This window comes from Patella vulgata, chromosome 2 (assembly GCF_932274485.2).
Source record: "Patella vulgata chromosome 2, xgPatVulg1.2, whole genome shotgun sequence".
Classification (NCBI taxonomy): domain Eukaryota; kingdom Metazoa; phylum Mollusca; class Gastropoda; family Patellidae; genus Patella; species Patella vulgata.
Window position 1 is genome coordinate 56089687 of NC_065880.2, and position 13944 is coordinate 56103630.

General features: G+C 36.6%; 1 protein-coding gene across 1 annotated transcript in view; it reads right to left on the minus strand.

Moving 5' to 3' along the window:
* LOC126811207 (sulfotransferase 1B1) overlaps window positions 1-13944 on the minus strand; it is an 88581-nt gene that overhangs the window by 42214 nt on the left and 32423 nt on the right. The window contains exons 2-3 of the mRNA XM_050536779.1: window positions 3908-4119; window positions 3453-3579 (exon numbers count right to left, since the gene is read on the minus strand). Coding sequence (XP_050392736.1) covers window positions 3453-3579; window positions 3908-4119 — 339 coding nt within the window. The remainder of the gene's footprint in view (window positions 1-3452; window positions 3580-3907; window positions 4120-13944) is intronic.

Consider the following 13944-nt stretch of genomic DNA (forward strand, 5'->3'; position numbering starts at 1 on the left):
GGACCTACGATGGTTCAATGGGTAAGATGTTGGCTCGCTTACCTGGCCTGTAGTGACACAGACTTCACTCAAATTTGAAAACAATCAAGAATATAACCCACAGAAACCATTGTGTAATTCCAGCATGAGTCATGATCTGCTATATATTACAAGAAATATGGATGTAAGCATATTGTAGTAAAATTTAATTATACAAGCAACCACATAGGTGAAATGTATCAAAACCAGCGGCTGCCAGGCAGGATACGCCCACATTTTCGAGAGATGGATAGAGAACAAGCTAACAAGAAAGTGATTTTTCCTACTATCAAGGGCCATAATTCAGGTAATTACATTCGAAAGGAACTGAGATCTTTGTGTTATAAACTTACATTTCAAGTTTCAACAAAATCGGATAAAAATTGTGACCTCTATAGGGTCCACAACCTTGATATACCATATTTTTACGCTACTTGAGAACGAACAGCGGCCATTTTGTCTGTCAATTTTGGGCCGATTTTCACGAAATTCAAACTCAGTCATCCTTAGGGTGTAACGGTGATATAATAATACGTTTTTTTAAATCGGATAAAAATTATGACTTCTATAGGGTCCACAAGCTAAAAAAGCGATTTTTCGTACAATCAGGGACCATAATTCAGGAAGTTATGGTCCGATATGCACGAATATCGAAAGGAACCGTGATTTTTCATACAATCAAGGGCCATCATCCATGAACTTACTGTCCGATACATGCCAATATCGAAAGCAGCCGAGATCTTTTGGAGATAAACCTATATTTCAAGTTTCGTCAAAATCGGATAAGAATTGTTACCTCTAGAGTGTCCACAAACAAATTGTGGACGGACGGATGGACAGGGGCGACGGCATAATACGTCCACATGAAAATGTGGGCGTTTAAAAACAGGTAGTCTAAAACTAAATGCTCTGAGTCAATTAAGAAACGTTTTAGTATTCAATAGAATCGAGGCATATTGATGTAGTACGCCATTAGCTAATGGCGCTGAAACCATTTCTATCACACAGCCGGGCACAAATGGAATAAATAATGCCGCAAAAGCTAAGCAGGCTGATTGCATGTGACAAAATCCTGCTGACATCGATGACATTGGATATGAACTAGTCAGTCACCCAGTTCTCTATTCGATGAGTTTGGTCAAATTCACAACTTGCTGATGCACTAATGCGATGAATATTCACTATTCCATGGCTACGTTAACTGGGAGAAAGATACAACTTTTGGGAAAATTTCTTTGCAATAAATAAGCCACATTCTACAACATACCATCCGGTCGTAGTTTTCGACAGCTATAACTATAATGGCCCCATCCACTAAGGACACCACACACTGTCTTGGAAACAAAGGCAGTATAAGATCCACAGAGGTTATTGGACTTGATTTTTTTTATCAAATGAAGTAAACAAGTCTAATATTAAACTTCTAGCTGAAGTGATGAGGGAACATAATATCGAAGTTAAGGAAGTACGAGCAGATACTGATGTTTTAATACTTACAACAGCAGTAGAATTGGCACGCTACGGGCCAACGCAGGTCCTGGCAGAAGATACAGATGTTTTAATATCGCTATGTCATCACACTGGTAATCTGGAGTCTTGGATTCTAATTATGAAATCTGGTCACCAATCCATAAACATAGTAGCATCATAACCAAGCTTGGAACAGAAATGTGTCAAATCCTTCCCTTCCCTTCCCACTCTTATCATCACAGTTACGTCATTTTGGTCACATATTAACAAAGAGTTCAGCTACAGGATCTGAGATTGTTGATGCAGGTGAGACAGTACTGATTTATGGTAGGAAAGACGATGAAGAAAGTTTAAACATATTGCGTTGAAGGAAGTGGTCAGAGAAAGTTCTTCACCTATACAGGGGGTTGGATAGCCGAATGGTTAGTGCGTGTGTGTTGTATCATAAGGTTTGTCATTGAGGCAACTGGTGTAGTGTCGATTCCCTGGCTGTACGTGACAATCTCATGTGTTTTCTGCGTGTCCTTTGGTTTCCTCCCACTGCTAAAGACCCCTACGCGCAAGCGGATTATTGAAACAAAATTGAATCATATATTATGTTAGTCCCGAAATGACCTAGTTTGTGTCGAGTGGACGTTAAACCCCATCTCTCTCTACTCACCTATACAAATACAGTCTCTACTTCAACTGAAGATGCTGCAGAATATCACAGCTACCGAGTGTACCAGCAGATTCAAACCTGGACTAACGCTGCCACAGAAATACATCCAGAACATTGAGGTTGACAACTTTCGAACGAAAAATACGTTGCAAAGTGCCTGAATCACTGCTGAAAATCATACGTTGTAACTGCAAAGAGGACTGTAATTCCAAGTGATGTAGCTGTTGTAAGCATGGTTTGGCTTGCGCTGCTTAGTGTGGTAAATTTACGGATATGGTGATAAGTGGTGATAAGTTATACCTTTGAAGATGTGGGCGATATTTTCTATTTTTTAAAGTTTTGTTCTCATAAGCTGGCCCTGGAAACATCAGATGTGATTTATTTCATTGATATTTCTATATTCTGGAAATAAATAATAAGCTGCCGATTTTATATATTTTTGTTTTCATATTCTAAGTAGGTAGACTATTCTTATCGGCTTTTATTGGATGGCCATAGATTAAATGAAATGAAATAGGGTTTAACGTCCTACTGTTCTTGCTCCGGCTAATGAAGACTGGCTTAAACCATACAGTGTGCTATATAAGGAAAATTTTGTCCAGACAGCGGCAGTACGGCCTACTTTTATATCAAATTCCAACTGTCCAGGGAACCTTAATGTGCACGCCAATGATAACGATGTCACAAAGACAACGACTTAATGCCGTCAAAATGATGTTACAATAAGATCGCAGGAAAAAAACTGTCAGCATTTTTGAATTCGCGAGTATCAATTTCTTATAGGTCGGTAATACATTTATTTGCACTAAAGTCAACCGTTTCGGAGATTTCGTCGATTTTCTGGTCCACTGGTGGCCATCTTAGATTTATGTTAATTATGCAAATTTCCCCAAGACCGATAATGGCCGCTTTCGTTATGGGAGTACTTGAGACCATACCTGAACAGTTCTCTACCTACCTATTATGTCCAAAAGCATCAACCAATCAAAATGCTTATCACTCTGCTTACCCTTAACAGAAAATGCTCAATATCCAACTTAGTCAAGGTACTGATGTAATGAAACTATGCACCAAGTTTGATCACTCGCTTAATTAGGATCAAAGTTACCATGTCTCAAAGCATCAACCAATAGAAAATGTTCTTCATTAAACTCAGTCAAGATATTCACCTAATCAACACCTACACCAAGCTTGAACATTCCAGCTCAATTGTGTCCCAGAAAGTGTGACATCAGACAGACCCTTTGTAATAGTCCACTGCCCTCTTTGAAAGGCAAGGTACAAAAATAATACTAGTACTTACTTTTGTCATCCAAAAAACCATCAACAAAATCATTGAGATTACCAGAATAATTGATAAGTTTTAGCATCTTAAAGAAATGGTAAAATGATACAACAGTGTCTTTAGCATTTCTTGCAACATAGACAATCTGAAAAGAAAGTCTCAATTCTATGAAAGAGAAAAAACAAACTAGGTCATTTTGGGACTAACATATGGTTCAATTCTATTTTAATAATTCACTTGCACATAGGTTTTTTTTAACAATGTGAGGACCCAGAGAAAATCCATGAGCTTAGGCAGGTGACCCTACTCCTTGTCATGTACAAGTGGGGAATCGAAACCAGAAAGAGATAAGAATATAATTGCTTAAAAATTCTAATAAAGTACATGCATCATTCATCAAATATCTGTAGATTTTTTGAGACTAACAAGGATCACATAATTGAATAAAATATAACCCCAATATGTTAACAAACCTTTGGTTTCTTATCTTTAATCTGTTTGGGTAAAAATGACATAGGCAGATGAGATTTGATAATTCTTGGCGATTCCATAGCAGTCACAGCTTTAAATCCTGGATATGCATATTCAAAAAATGGTATTCTTTCCTCAATAATTTTACTTCTTGCTTTTACTATATCCAAATCATTCATAATCAAGTATACAATTTCTTCCATCCATGTTGTTCCTTAAAAATACAAGATTATTGATAATTACTCACATTTGACAATTCTTTATTGAAAAGTAACTTACTGTTAGAATTACAGCCTTCTTTACATCATAAGTTTTGAAAACAAGAACAGTTCATTGCTTGATTCTTAAGTTCCTTTAATCTAAAAACTATTGGGCCAAACATTATAAGTTTGTGTATTCCCACGATGGCACCGTTACAGAGCGTGACCAAAATTAATCCTTCCCATGAAGGCACAGATATGGACTTGTTGGCTTTCATTTGAAGAGAGGCATGTTGTTATTAGGACCCAATTAAGGGTGTTGAAGATTTTATGAATTTATGTTCACTAATGATGAAAATCATCATATCATCCAAGTATTGAATATGAATCTTATCACCAATTGGCAACTAATGATGAATATCATCATATCATCCAAGTAGTGTTCACATATTCGCTCACTCTCAATCAGATCCAAACATAACTGAATTGGCTGACTGCGTAACAAGCGAGGGTGAATGTGCTACTCATAAGTGGAACCACTACCACACAGAGGAACACAGAACCAACAACATTCTGGAAGGATGGCATTCAAGGATCAAGAAGCTATTTGTTAAAGCTCATTCAAATTTTTTTTTAAATGATCGCATTTTTACAATAAGAGCAAAATATTAATGAAATTAGAATCGTACAGTATGCTAGGGGCCAGGAACCACCTAGGAAGAGACATAAATATGCCCAAAGCCAGCCCCAGGGATTAAAAAGTAGACATGAAGAAGAGGAATTAACTTTAGTCAAGTATTTAGACAGGGTGTCTTATTTAGCGAAATTAACTTAATTTGTTTTTATTTCTTAAAGTCATATGCCAAACATGTTAAAATGTTAGTTAATTAGTCACATGGGGGTTGTGAAAGTGTAAATTCTTATCATAACAATCTATAATTTTTATCCATTTTAATTTTAATGCCTGAAAACTGGATTCCCATGAAGGCATCGAAAACAACATCCTTTAACCCGTTCCGGTCAATAAACCTATAAGTTATTAGTCTACATCAAATAGCAGCCATTTTTATACACCCACATAGAAAAGTGGTCGTATATTGCCATCGCCCCCGTCCATCCGTCTGTTGGTCCATACATCATCCACAATTTCTTGTGAACACTCTACAGGCTACATTTATCATCTGATTGTTTTGAAATTGATATATGTTGTTTACATAGTGAGATGAAGAAGCCTATTTAATTTCCGTTAATTTCTTCTGGAGTTTATGGCCCTTGTTTCATTTGTGTGCTCCTTGTGAAGGACTAAAGTTATCATCCGATCTGTATGAAATCTATATGCATCATTTGAATTAGTGAAGCGAAGAAGATTATTGAATTTCAGCAATTTCTGTTAATTATGTCTAGAGTTATGGCTCTTGTTTTACTTTGTTGAACCATGTGAACGACAAAAGTTATCATCCAAACTGTATGAAGTTTATATGCATAATTTAAATTAGTGAAACGAAGAAGCCTATTGAATTTCAGTAAATTCCAATAATTATTTCTAGAGTTATGGCCCTTGTTTCACTTTGTTGAAACTTGTGAACGCTCTAACGACAAAAGTTATCATCCGATCTGTATGAATATGCATCATTTGAATTAGTGGATTGAAGAAGCCTTTTGAATTTCAGCAATTTCTGTTAATTAAATCTAGAGTTATGGCCCTTGTTTCACTTTGTTGAACCTTGTGAACGACCAAAGTTATCATCTGATCTGTATGAAATTTATATACATAATGTAAATTAGTGAAACAAAGAAGCCTATTGAATTTCAGCAATTTCCGTTAATTACTTCTAGTGTTATGACCCTTGTTTCACTTTGTTGAACCTTGTAAATGCTCGAACCCCAAAAGTTATCATTCAATCTGTATGAAATTTATATACATCATTTAAATTAGTGAAACAAAGAAGCCTATTGAATTTCATCAATTTCCGTCAATTACTTCTAGTGTTATGACCCTTGTTTCACTTTGTTGAACCTTGTAAATGCTCGAACCCCAAAAGTTATCATTCAATCTGTATGAAATTTATATACATCATTTAAATTAGTGAAACAAAGAAGCCTATTGAATTTCATCAATTTCCGTCAATTACTTCTTAAGTTATGACCCTTGTTTCACTTTGTTGAACCTTGTGAACGCTCAAACGACAAAGGTTATTATCAGATCTGTATGAAATTTATATGCATCATTTAAATTAGTGAAACGAAAAATCCTTTGAGAGTTATGGCCCTTGTTTTACTTTGTTGAACCTTGTAAACACTCGAATGACAAAATGAAATGAAATGTGGTTTTATAGCACGTCAGCTCCAACCGGGCTATATTGCGCCAAACATATGGTGAATATTATGAGACAGGCTAAATTATATCACAGAAAAACATTATATGCATAAATAAAAACAATATCACAGTTAGTAAAATTAAAAATAAAATACAACTTTTATGCATATAAATATTAAAGATGGGTTCCCGCGTACAAACTGGGTGATTTAATGGTATATATGGACTAAAAACATATTCAAACTAATTAATTTGTCATAACTTTGCTTCAAATCCTTCTTAAATATTGTAATTGCGAAAGAATGTCCTGCTATAAAAATTTGATCAAACCAGGTCATAATTACGTCACGTGACTTACCTCTCTTGGAAGTCAGAGGAGAATTCATTGCATACATCAGACGATGTTGTCTTTAATCGCTTACTATTTATTACAAATATCGAATCCTAATTAAATTCTCGGATTATCCACTACCCGCGTCTTTTTGCGTCATTTTTATCTCAGAAAGTGTTGTGCATCTAACTCTTCATAAAATTTATCAACTTGTACATCAAGCGCTCAATGTTCGCGTGTGACCTTTGACATCACGCATGCAGAAATTCCTAATCGTCGGGCGGTTGATTAGGGGAACCCTTACATTTTTGTCCTGTATACGCTCCATGAGTGTTTTTCGGGGAATCCAGTATTTTTCTAGTAAGATTGGATATCTCTACTTTCCATATATACCAAAATTACCATATTTTTATTGAAAATAACTACCCGATAAATACTTTTCTGGGAACCCATCTTTAAATACAAAAATGAAATGATATATATATATATACATACAATTAAAATTTATGATAAATTCCTGTCTCTTTTAAAAAGTCTAACACTTTATCGTATAAACCCGGTTGGGCAAACATGTAATGCAATGACTGACAACAGTAAAAATCCAATCATATGTGACCCCCACAGCATACTGAGTCACAATGAGGAAATTTTGAAAATTGAGTTATTGATATTTTCACATTCTCCAACTCATTACCTTCAATTTGATGTATAGTTTGTTTCAATTGGGCAAAAATTGACTGAGCTGTGTCCATTAGAAGCTACCCAACTCACAAAAGTAAGTTTTGAGAAAAAGCAAGTCAAAGATTTGGTATGTTCCAAAACAAAATCCCATAGCAACCAGGCCATTTATCTGCTGTTTTGTCGTTGAATATATCTTTCCATGGGTTTTCAGGGGTGCTGAAGACGAAAATCGTAGTAAAAATTTGATCCGACTATTTCCGCAATTTATTTGCTATATTTTGTCGTTTAATATGTTTTTTATTTAGGATTTCAAGGGTGCTGATGACGAAAATCGTAATAAATGCACTCCTTTCGTAACGAAACATCCACAACACATACAGCATAATATTCACATGATAGTGTTATACTGAAGAACAATCTATACATTAGTAGTCTGTTGTGTATAATATAACTTTAGTAAGATTAACTTAATCTTAATCTCATCAATTAATTAGCACCAGCTAGTGGACGGGAGATTAAGATTGTTGATTGGATAATCATCAAAGAAGCCGCAACAGCTCTATGCGTGTTCATGTAACAGGTGAATTAAAATAAGATATTGCGTGTACGATAGGGTCTATTATTATTTTCAGGTACCGTGACGTTATCAAAATATGAGTCCTTATAGAAATGTCAATTTCATAGTCAATGCTTACGTTCACTTTCGTGCATTTTGGCTTTGATGTAAATATCAACATTATTCAGAGGATACTCAATGGCAGACTCGAGAATCGTCGCATTTCGGCTTGTTGGTTGTTCTCATTTTTTGACCCATTGTGAAAAGAGAATTTTAAACAATAATATCCCAAATGCATTCCATACTTTTCATGCCGAATGAAGAAGCGACGGTAAACAGAATTCAGCTATCAATAAAATTCTTTTCGAAATGAACATTATTGGCCATTTTCTTTATTTCCATTTAAGGCCTATAGATTATTTTTTTAAAGATGATATTAGAAACCAAACAATCAACGCTTGGATTAATTATTCGGAGTAAATAATGAGTTGTCGATGACTTTATCATTGACCCGTGACAGTTGATTAGTAATAGTATTACTCAATGACACACACCCGCTTGTCGATTAATTTACATCATCAGCCACGTAGTTTCGATTAACACTCAACAGCAAAGAAGTTGTGTGGACAGCATGGCAACAGGCGGAGTTTATTTATATTTTTGGAGTGTTTTAAAACTCGATTGTATCTGTTCAAAATAAATTCGACAATATTTTGATCATATTTATAAACTAGAGATGCTCCGCTTTACAACGATGTCAATGGTTATGCAAGAGGAATGACCGGTCGTCCCACTGCGAGCGAAGAAAAAAAACTAATTTCGCAGAGAATTTTAAGAAATAGGACAGATTTAAGAATACGGTACACTTACAAAACGTTCAAATACAGGTGTTTTAAAATGTTTTATTGCTATTTTGATCTTCTGTGTCAATAGATAGTATATTTATAGACTCATTTTTGTGAAAATCTCAATTTCGTTCAAAATCAATATTTTCACTTATTTTGTCTTTATCTCATTATTGATTCTCGCGCATTTCGACTCATTTAGATGCGGCAGGTCACATATATCCTTGAAATGCTTGCACTCAATCAAAATATGGTTAACTGTCAAAGGGATATGAGAGCGTTCACATTCTGGTTGAGGATCTCGCTTTAAAATTAAAATATGAGTTAAAAAAGTATGACCAATGAGAGAGCGACACAAAACAACTTCATCCCTCCTGTTGGTTCTATAGGAGCTTGACCAGTCTCCTAAGAGAGGCTTAATATGATGAAGTTTGTTTGTGTCTGCAAGATTCCAAGACCGTTGCCAGCGGTCCTATATAAAAAAGTTAATGGACGATTTAAAATCGGTGAAAGGTAAAAGAAATTGTGACATGGGAAGATCTAAAGCAGACTTGGCAGCAGCGAAGTCTGCTTGATCATTCCCTTTAATAAAAAACATGACTGGGGGGCCAGCAAAAGACAGTCTCCTTGCTGTTAAACTCGTGTGATCGTAGCAGATGATAAATGTCTGCCACCAAAGGGTGTACAAGCTGCTTATTATTTATTGCCTGTAAAGAGGACAAAGAATCAGTAAATATAATGTGTTTTAAAGATGAAGAGGATTTAAGGAACCCCAAAGCCTAAAAGATGGCCTGGAGTTCAGCAGTAAATATGGAAGCATAGTCAGATTCGGTTTGTTACATAATTCCCATCCTCGGCTTTTCGGGTAGAAATCATGAAATAAGCTATATTTTGTAGGTTTTGATGTTTGATTACAAAAAAACAATGTTGACATTTTTTCTGAGTAGGTCTTCATAGTATGGGACGCCATTATTTGAGGGTAGCCATTTTGCGATAATATTCCAACTTATTTTATTATTTTCACCTTATTTATAATGTTATCGACATATCAACTGTGATTTGGCAATGTATTAATATTGGCATGGTTCATGACTATACTTCAGATTGTTTTCCATCATTTCAGTATGATATTTCCAAGATGGCGACCATTTTTGGCGGGAAAATCGGACGATGTGCTGATTTCGATTAAGTAGTAGTGCTTGGTGTCAAAATATATGTTTTCGGGGCCACAGATTCCATTCCTGACATTTACAACCTTGTAAATTGATCACATGTTCATATACTTAGCATATTTCCAAGATGGCGGTCATTTTTTGGCTGGAAAATAGGACGATGTGCTGATATTGATTAAGTAGTCGCCGTTAGTGTCAAAATATATGTTTTCAAGGGCACAGAATCCATTTCGGTCAGTAACAACTGTGTAAAATGTTTATTTTGCACATTTACAATATGACGGCCATTTTTGGTGGGAAGATGGAATGATGTGCGGATATTGAATAAGTAGTCGTCTATGGCAAAAAGATATATTTTTTGGGGAGCAGATTCCATTTTTGCCATTTACAACTGTGTAAAATTATCACATGTTCACATATTTAGCTTATTTAAAATATGGCTTTCATGTCCGGCGGGAAATGGGACGATGTGCTGATTTTGATTACGTAGTCGCATTTTTGTGTCAATATTTGTTTTTCGGGGGCGCAGATTCGATTTCTGCCATTTACAACTGAGTGAAATGGTGGTATGTTCACACATTCAGCATATTTTTGTTCGTGGCAGGACGTTTTCTAAACACATTACTGTAAAGGTTTCTGAATCCAATTCTGCTATGTATACATGTAAGCTTGTAGCATGTTCCTGGAAGCCAGTGCTGAGTTTACCCATTAGGTATATTATCCAACAATGTAGTAGTTGAACTCCAGCGCAATATCATTCCACATGTTCGTTCTACATTCATCTTGGAAGTCAGTTGATAAGATAATCTATGCTATGAGGGCTTCTTAGCAAGTATTTCATTTACAGCCAAGTCCCCACCACTATCATCCACGTTGCTGCCAGGCTGGAACGAAGCTCCTGGCCATATGCTTGCTACGCTGTTACGACCTTTTTGTATATATAGGGAAGATACTGAGCCGCGTCCATCAGCTCCAGTCTAGCACCCAAAGAGGAAACCTCAAGAAAACTATGAAATGTTCTTGATTGCTTGACTATTGGTTGTTTTCTGCTTTGAATGTGAATGAGGACGGGTGAGCATGGCACAGTCTCTATAGGCGTGAAGAGAGAACGCCTTACGCCTGGTAGGCATGTCACTGGAGTGTGGTGAGAAAGTATCCCGGTCTGACTGGTAACGGTGAGATCATGGTGGGAACACTTTTCGCGCAGCCAGATCTTGGCAATGGGCGTAGAAAGATCTTGAAGTAAGCGCTTGGTGTGGTTGTTGCAGGTGCATGATGGGCACGTGGCGTAAGCACCACGCTGCCGCTATGCTCTTTTTGCCTTCATGCCAGGAATAGGCTTTACTTTCCCAGGAAAATCGATGATAAATAAATGCTAATAATTAGTTTAGAAAACGTTCCACCATCTTGGAAATATGCTAAATTGGTGAACATACGACCATTTTACCTAGTTGTATATGACAGAAATCGAATCTGCCTCCCCGAAAAACATATATATTGTCACCAACGACAACTACTTAATCGAAATCAACCCATCGGCCGATTTTCCCACCACAAGTGGCAGCAATATTGGAAATATATTAAATATGTGAACATGTGATCATTTTACAAGGTTGTAAATGTCAGAGATTGATTCTGCGCCCCCGTAAACATATATATTGTCACCAAACACTACCACTTAATCAAAATCTGCACATCGTCTCATTTTCCTGCCATCTTGGTAATATGCTAAGTATATGAACATGTGATCATTTTACAAGGTTGTAAATGTCAGGAATGGAATTTGTGACCCCGAAAACATATATATTGACACCAAACACTACTACTTAATCGAAAACAGCACATCGACCGATTTTCCCACTAAAAATGGGCGCCATCTTGGAAATATCATCATGAAACGATGGAAAACAATCTGAGATATAGTCATGAATGCCGCCAATATTAATACATAGCCAAATCACAGTTAATATGTCGATAACATTATAAATAAGGTGAAAATAAAAAATAATTTGGAATATTATCGCAAAATGGCTACCCTCAAATAATGGCCTCCCATACTGTGAAGACCTACTCAAAAAAAATGTCAACATTGTTTTTTTGTAATCAAACATCAAAACCTACAAAATAAAGTTTATTCCACGATTTCTACCCGAAAAGCCGACGGATTTACATTAAGATCGGACTAGCAGCGGGAGGAAGACGAACAGAAATGATCTCAGATGGCGTGACAGTAGCCGAAGCTACCCGATCGCCATCTTTGGAACCATCTGTATCAATTGGAGCATAATCACCATAATTAGACCTTAATTCTCTGAAGAGAGACTGAAACACTGCGAACTAGTATCTTTCTTTTTGTTTTTTGTAAGATCGAGATCGATCTTGGGAGGAGATATAGACCATGGAGGTGTCTCAAAAAAAGGGGTCTTCGCAATACTGTCTTGACTGATACCAGCCTGAGACAAAAGGGGTTGAATGCGAATACCGAATGATGGAATAACATTAGTTTTCAGTAAATATAGATGTTCATGATAGGGTCTAAATATGGTGTTAAATGAAATATGATGAGGAAGATATGCAATATTTGTAGCAAACTGCAGTGCAAGTTTATCATGTCTGTCGTGCAATGAGGGCTCGTGTGCCTCGACGTATAAACTCTGCACCGGAGATGTTCAGAATGCTGCTAAACTGATTCTAAGTCCTTGGTTATGTATGGTGTCAAGCTCTCTGAGATAAGACTCGCGGGCTGACCCATACACAATACACCCATAATCAAGTTTAGATCTTATTAATGCTTGATATAATCTGAGCAGGACCTTACGGTCTGCTTCACAGTCAGTGTTTGATAAGACTCTCAATATGTTGAGGACTTTCAGACATTTCTTCTTGAGGCTTTTGATATGGGGGATAAATTTTGTTTCATCTACAACTGGAATGGGGCTTCCATCCAGTGTAAGCTCCGGATCAGGATGTAAACCTCTTTGTTGACAAAAGTGCATACAAACAGTCTTGGATTTCTAAAATCGAAATCCATTGTCAGTTGCCCATGGTTGAACAGAATTCAAGCAAATCTGCAACTGACGTTCGATTGTCTGCATACTTGTCAATCCATAACACATCTGAAAGTCATCAACATATAGGGAGCCATCGACCCCACGTTTAAGGCACGTTGGTATGGTATAGAAAAAAGAGTGCTAGATAATATACTTCCCTGAGGAAATGGGTCAGAGAATATTGATCCCAAACGAACCTTAAACGACCTATCTTCTAAGAAGTTTTTAATAAAGATAGGTAAGCGACTAAGCGACCCCGCTGACGGAGGTTATGCAGGTCGCGCATGATACCATATTTCCATGTGGTATCATAGGCTTTCTTCAGATCAAAAAATATAGCAACTAAGTATTGTTTATGGATGAAAGCATCCCTGACAAATGTTCCAAATCTAACGAGATGATCAAGAGTGCTCCTTTGGGACCGAAATCCGCATTGGAGGTCTGTAATGAGGTTTTTGGACTTAGGTACCAAACAAGCCTTTGATTGATCAATCTCTCCATGGTTTTGCAAATGCAGCTAGTTAAAGGGGCTAAATCGCTAACATTTGGGATCTAGAAATTGACAAAAGTGGGTCGCAACGCATATAATACTGTAATATGAATGTATATAAACTGATTTACATTCAATGGTTTCCGTTTTTACTCCAATTTCAAATCAGTTATGTTCGGCGAAATAAGCCAGCAGTCACAAGCGAGTGCAAATTTCTAGCGTCTGGTTATTCCAGTCTACATACGCCGTTTGATTTGGTGCAATGTGTCTAGCCTCGTCCCTCGAGTCTCTTGATACAAGCGCATTATGGTACACGATTCGTGTACCAATGGTAAAATGTTTATTTTGTCCTCAATATTGGATACCAGAAGGCCATCTTTTCCCGGTAAGATCACAA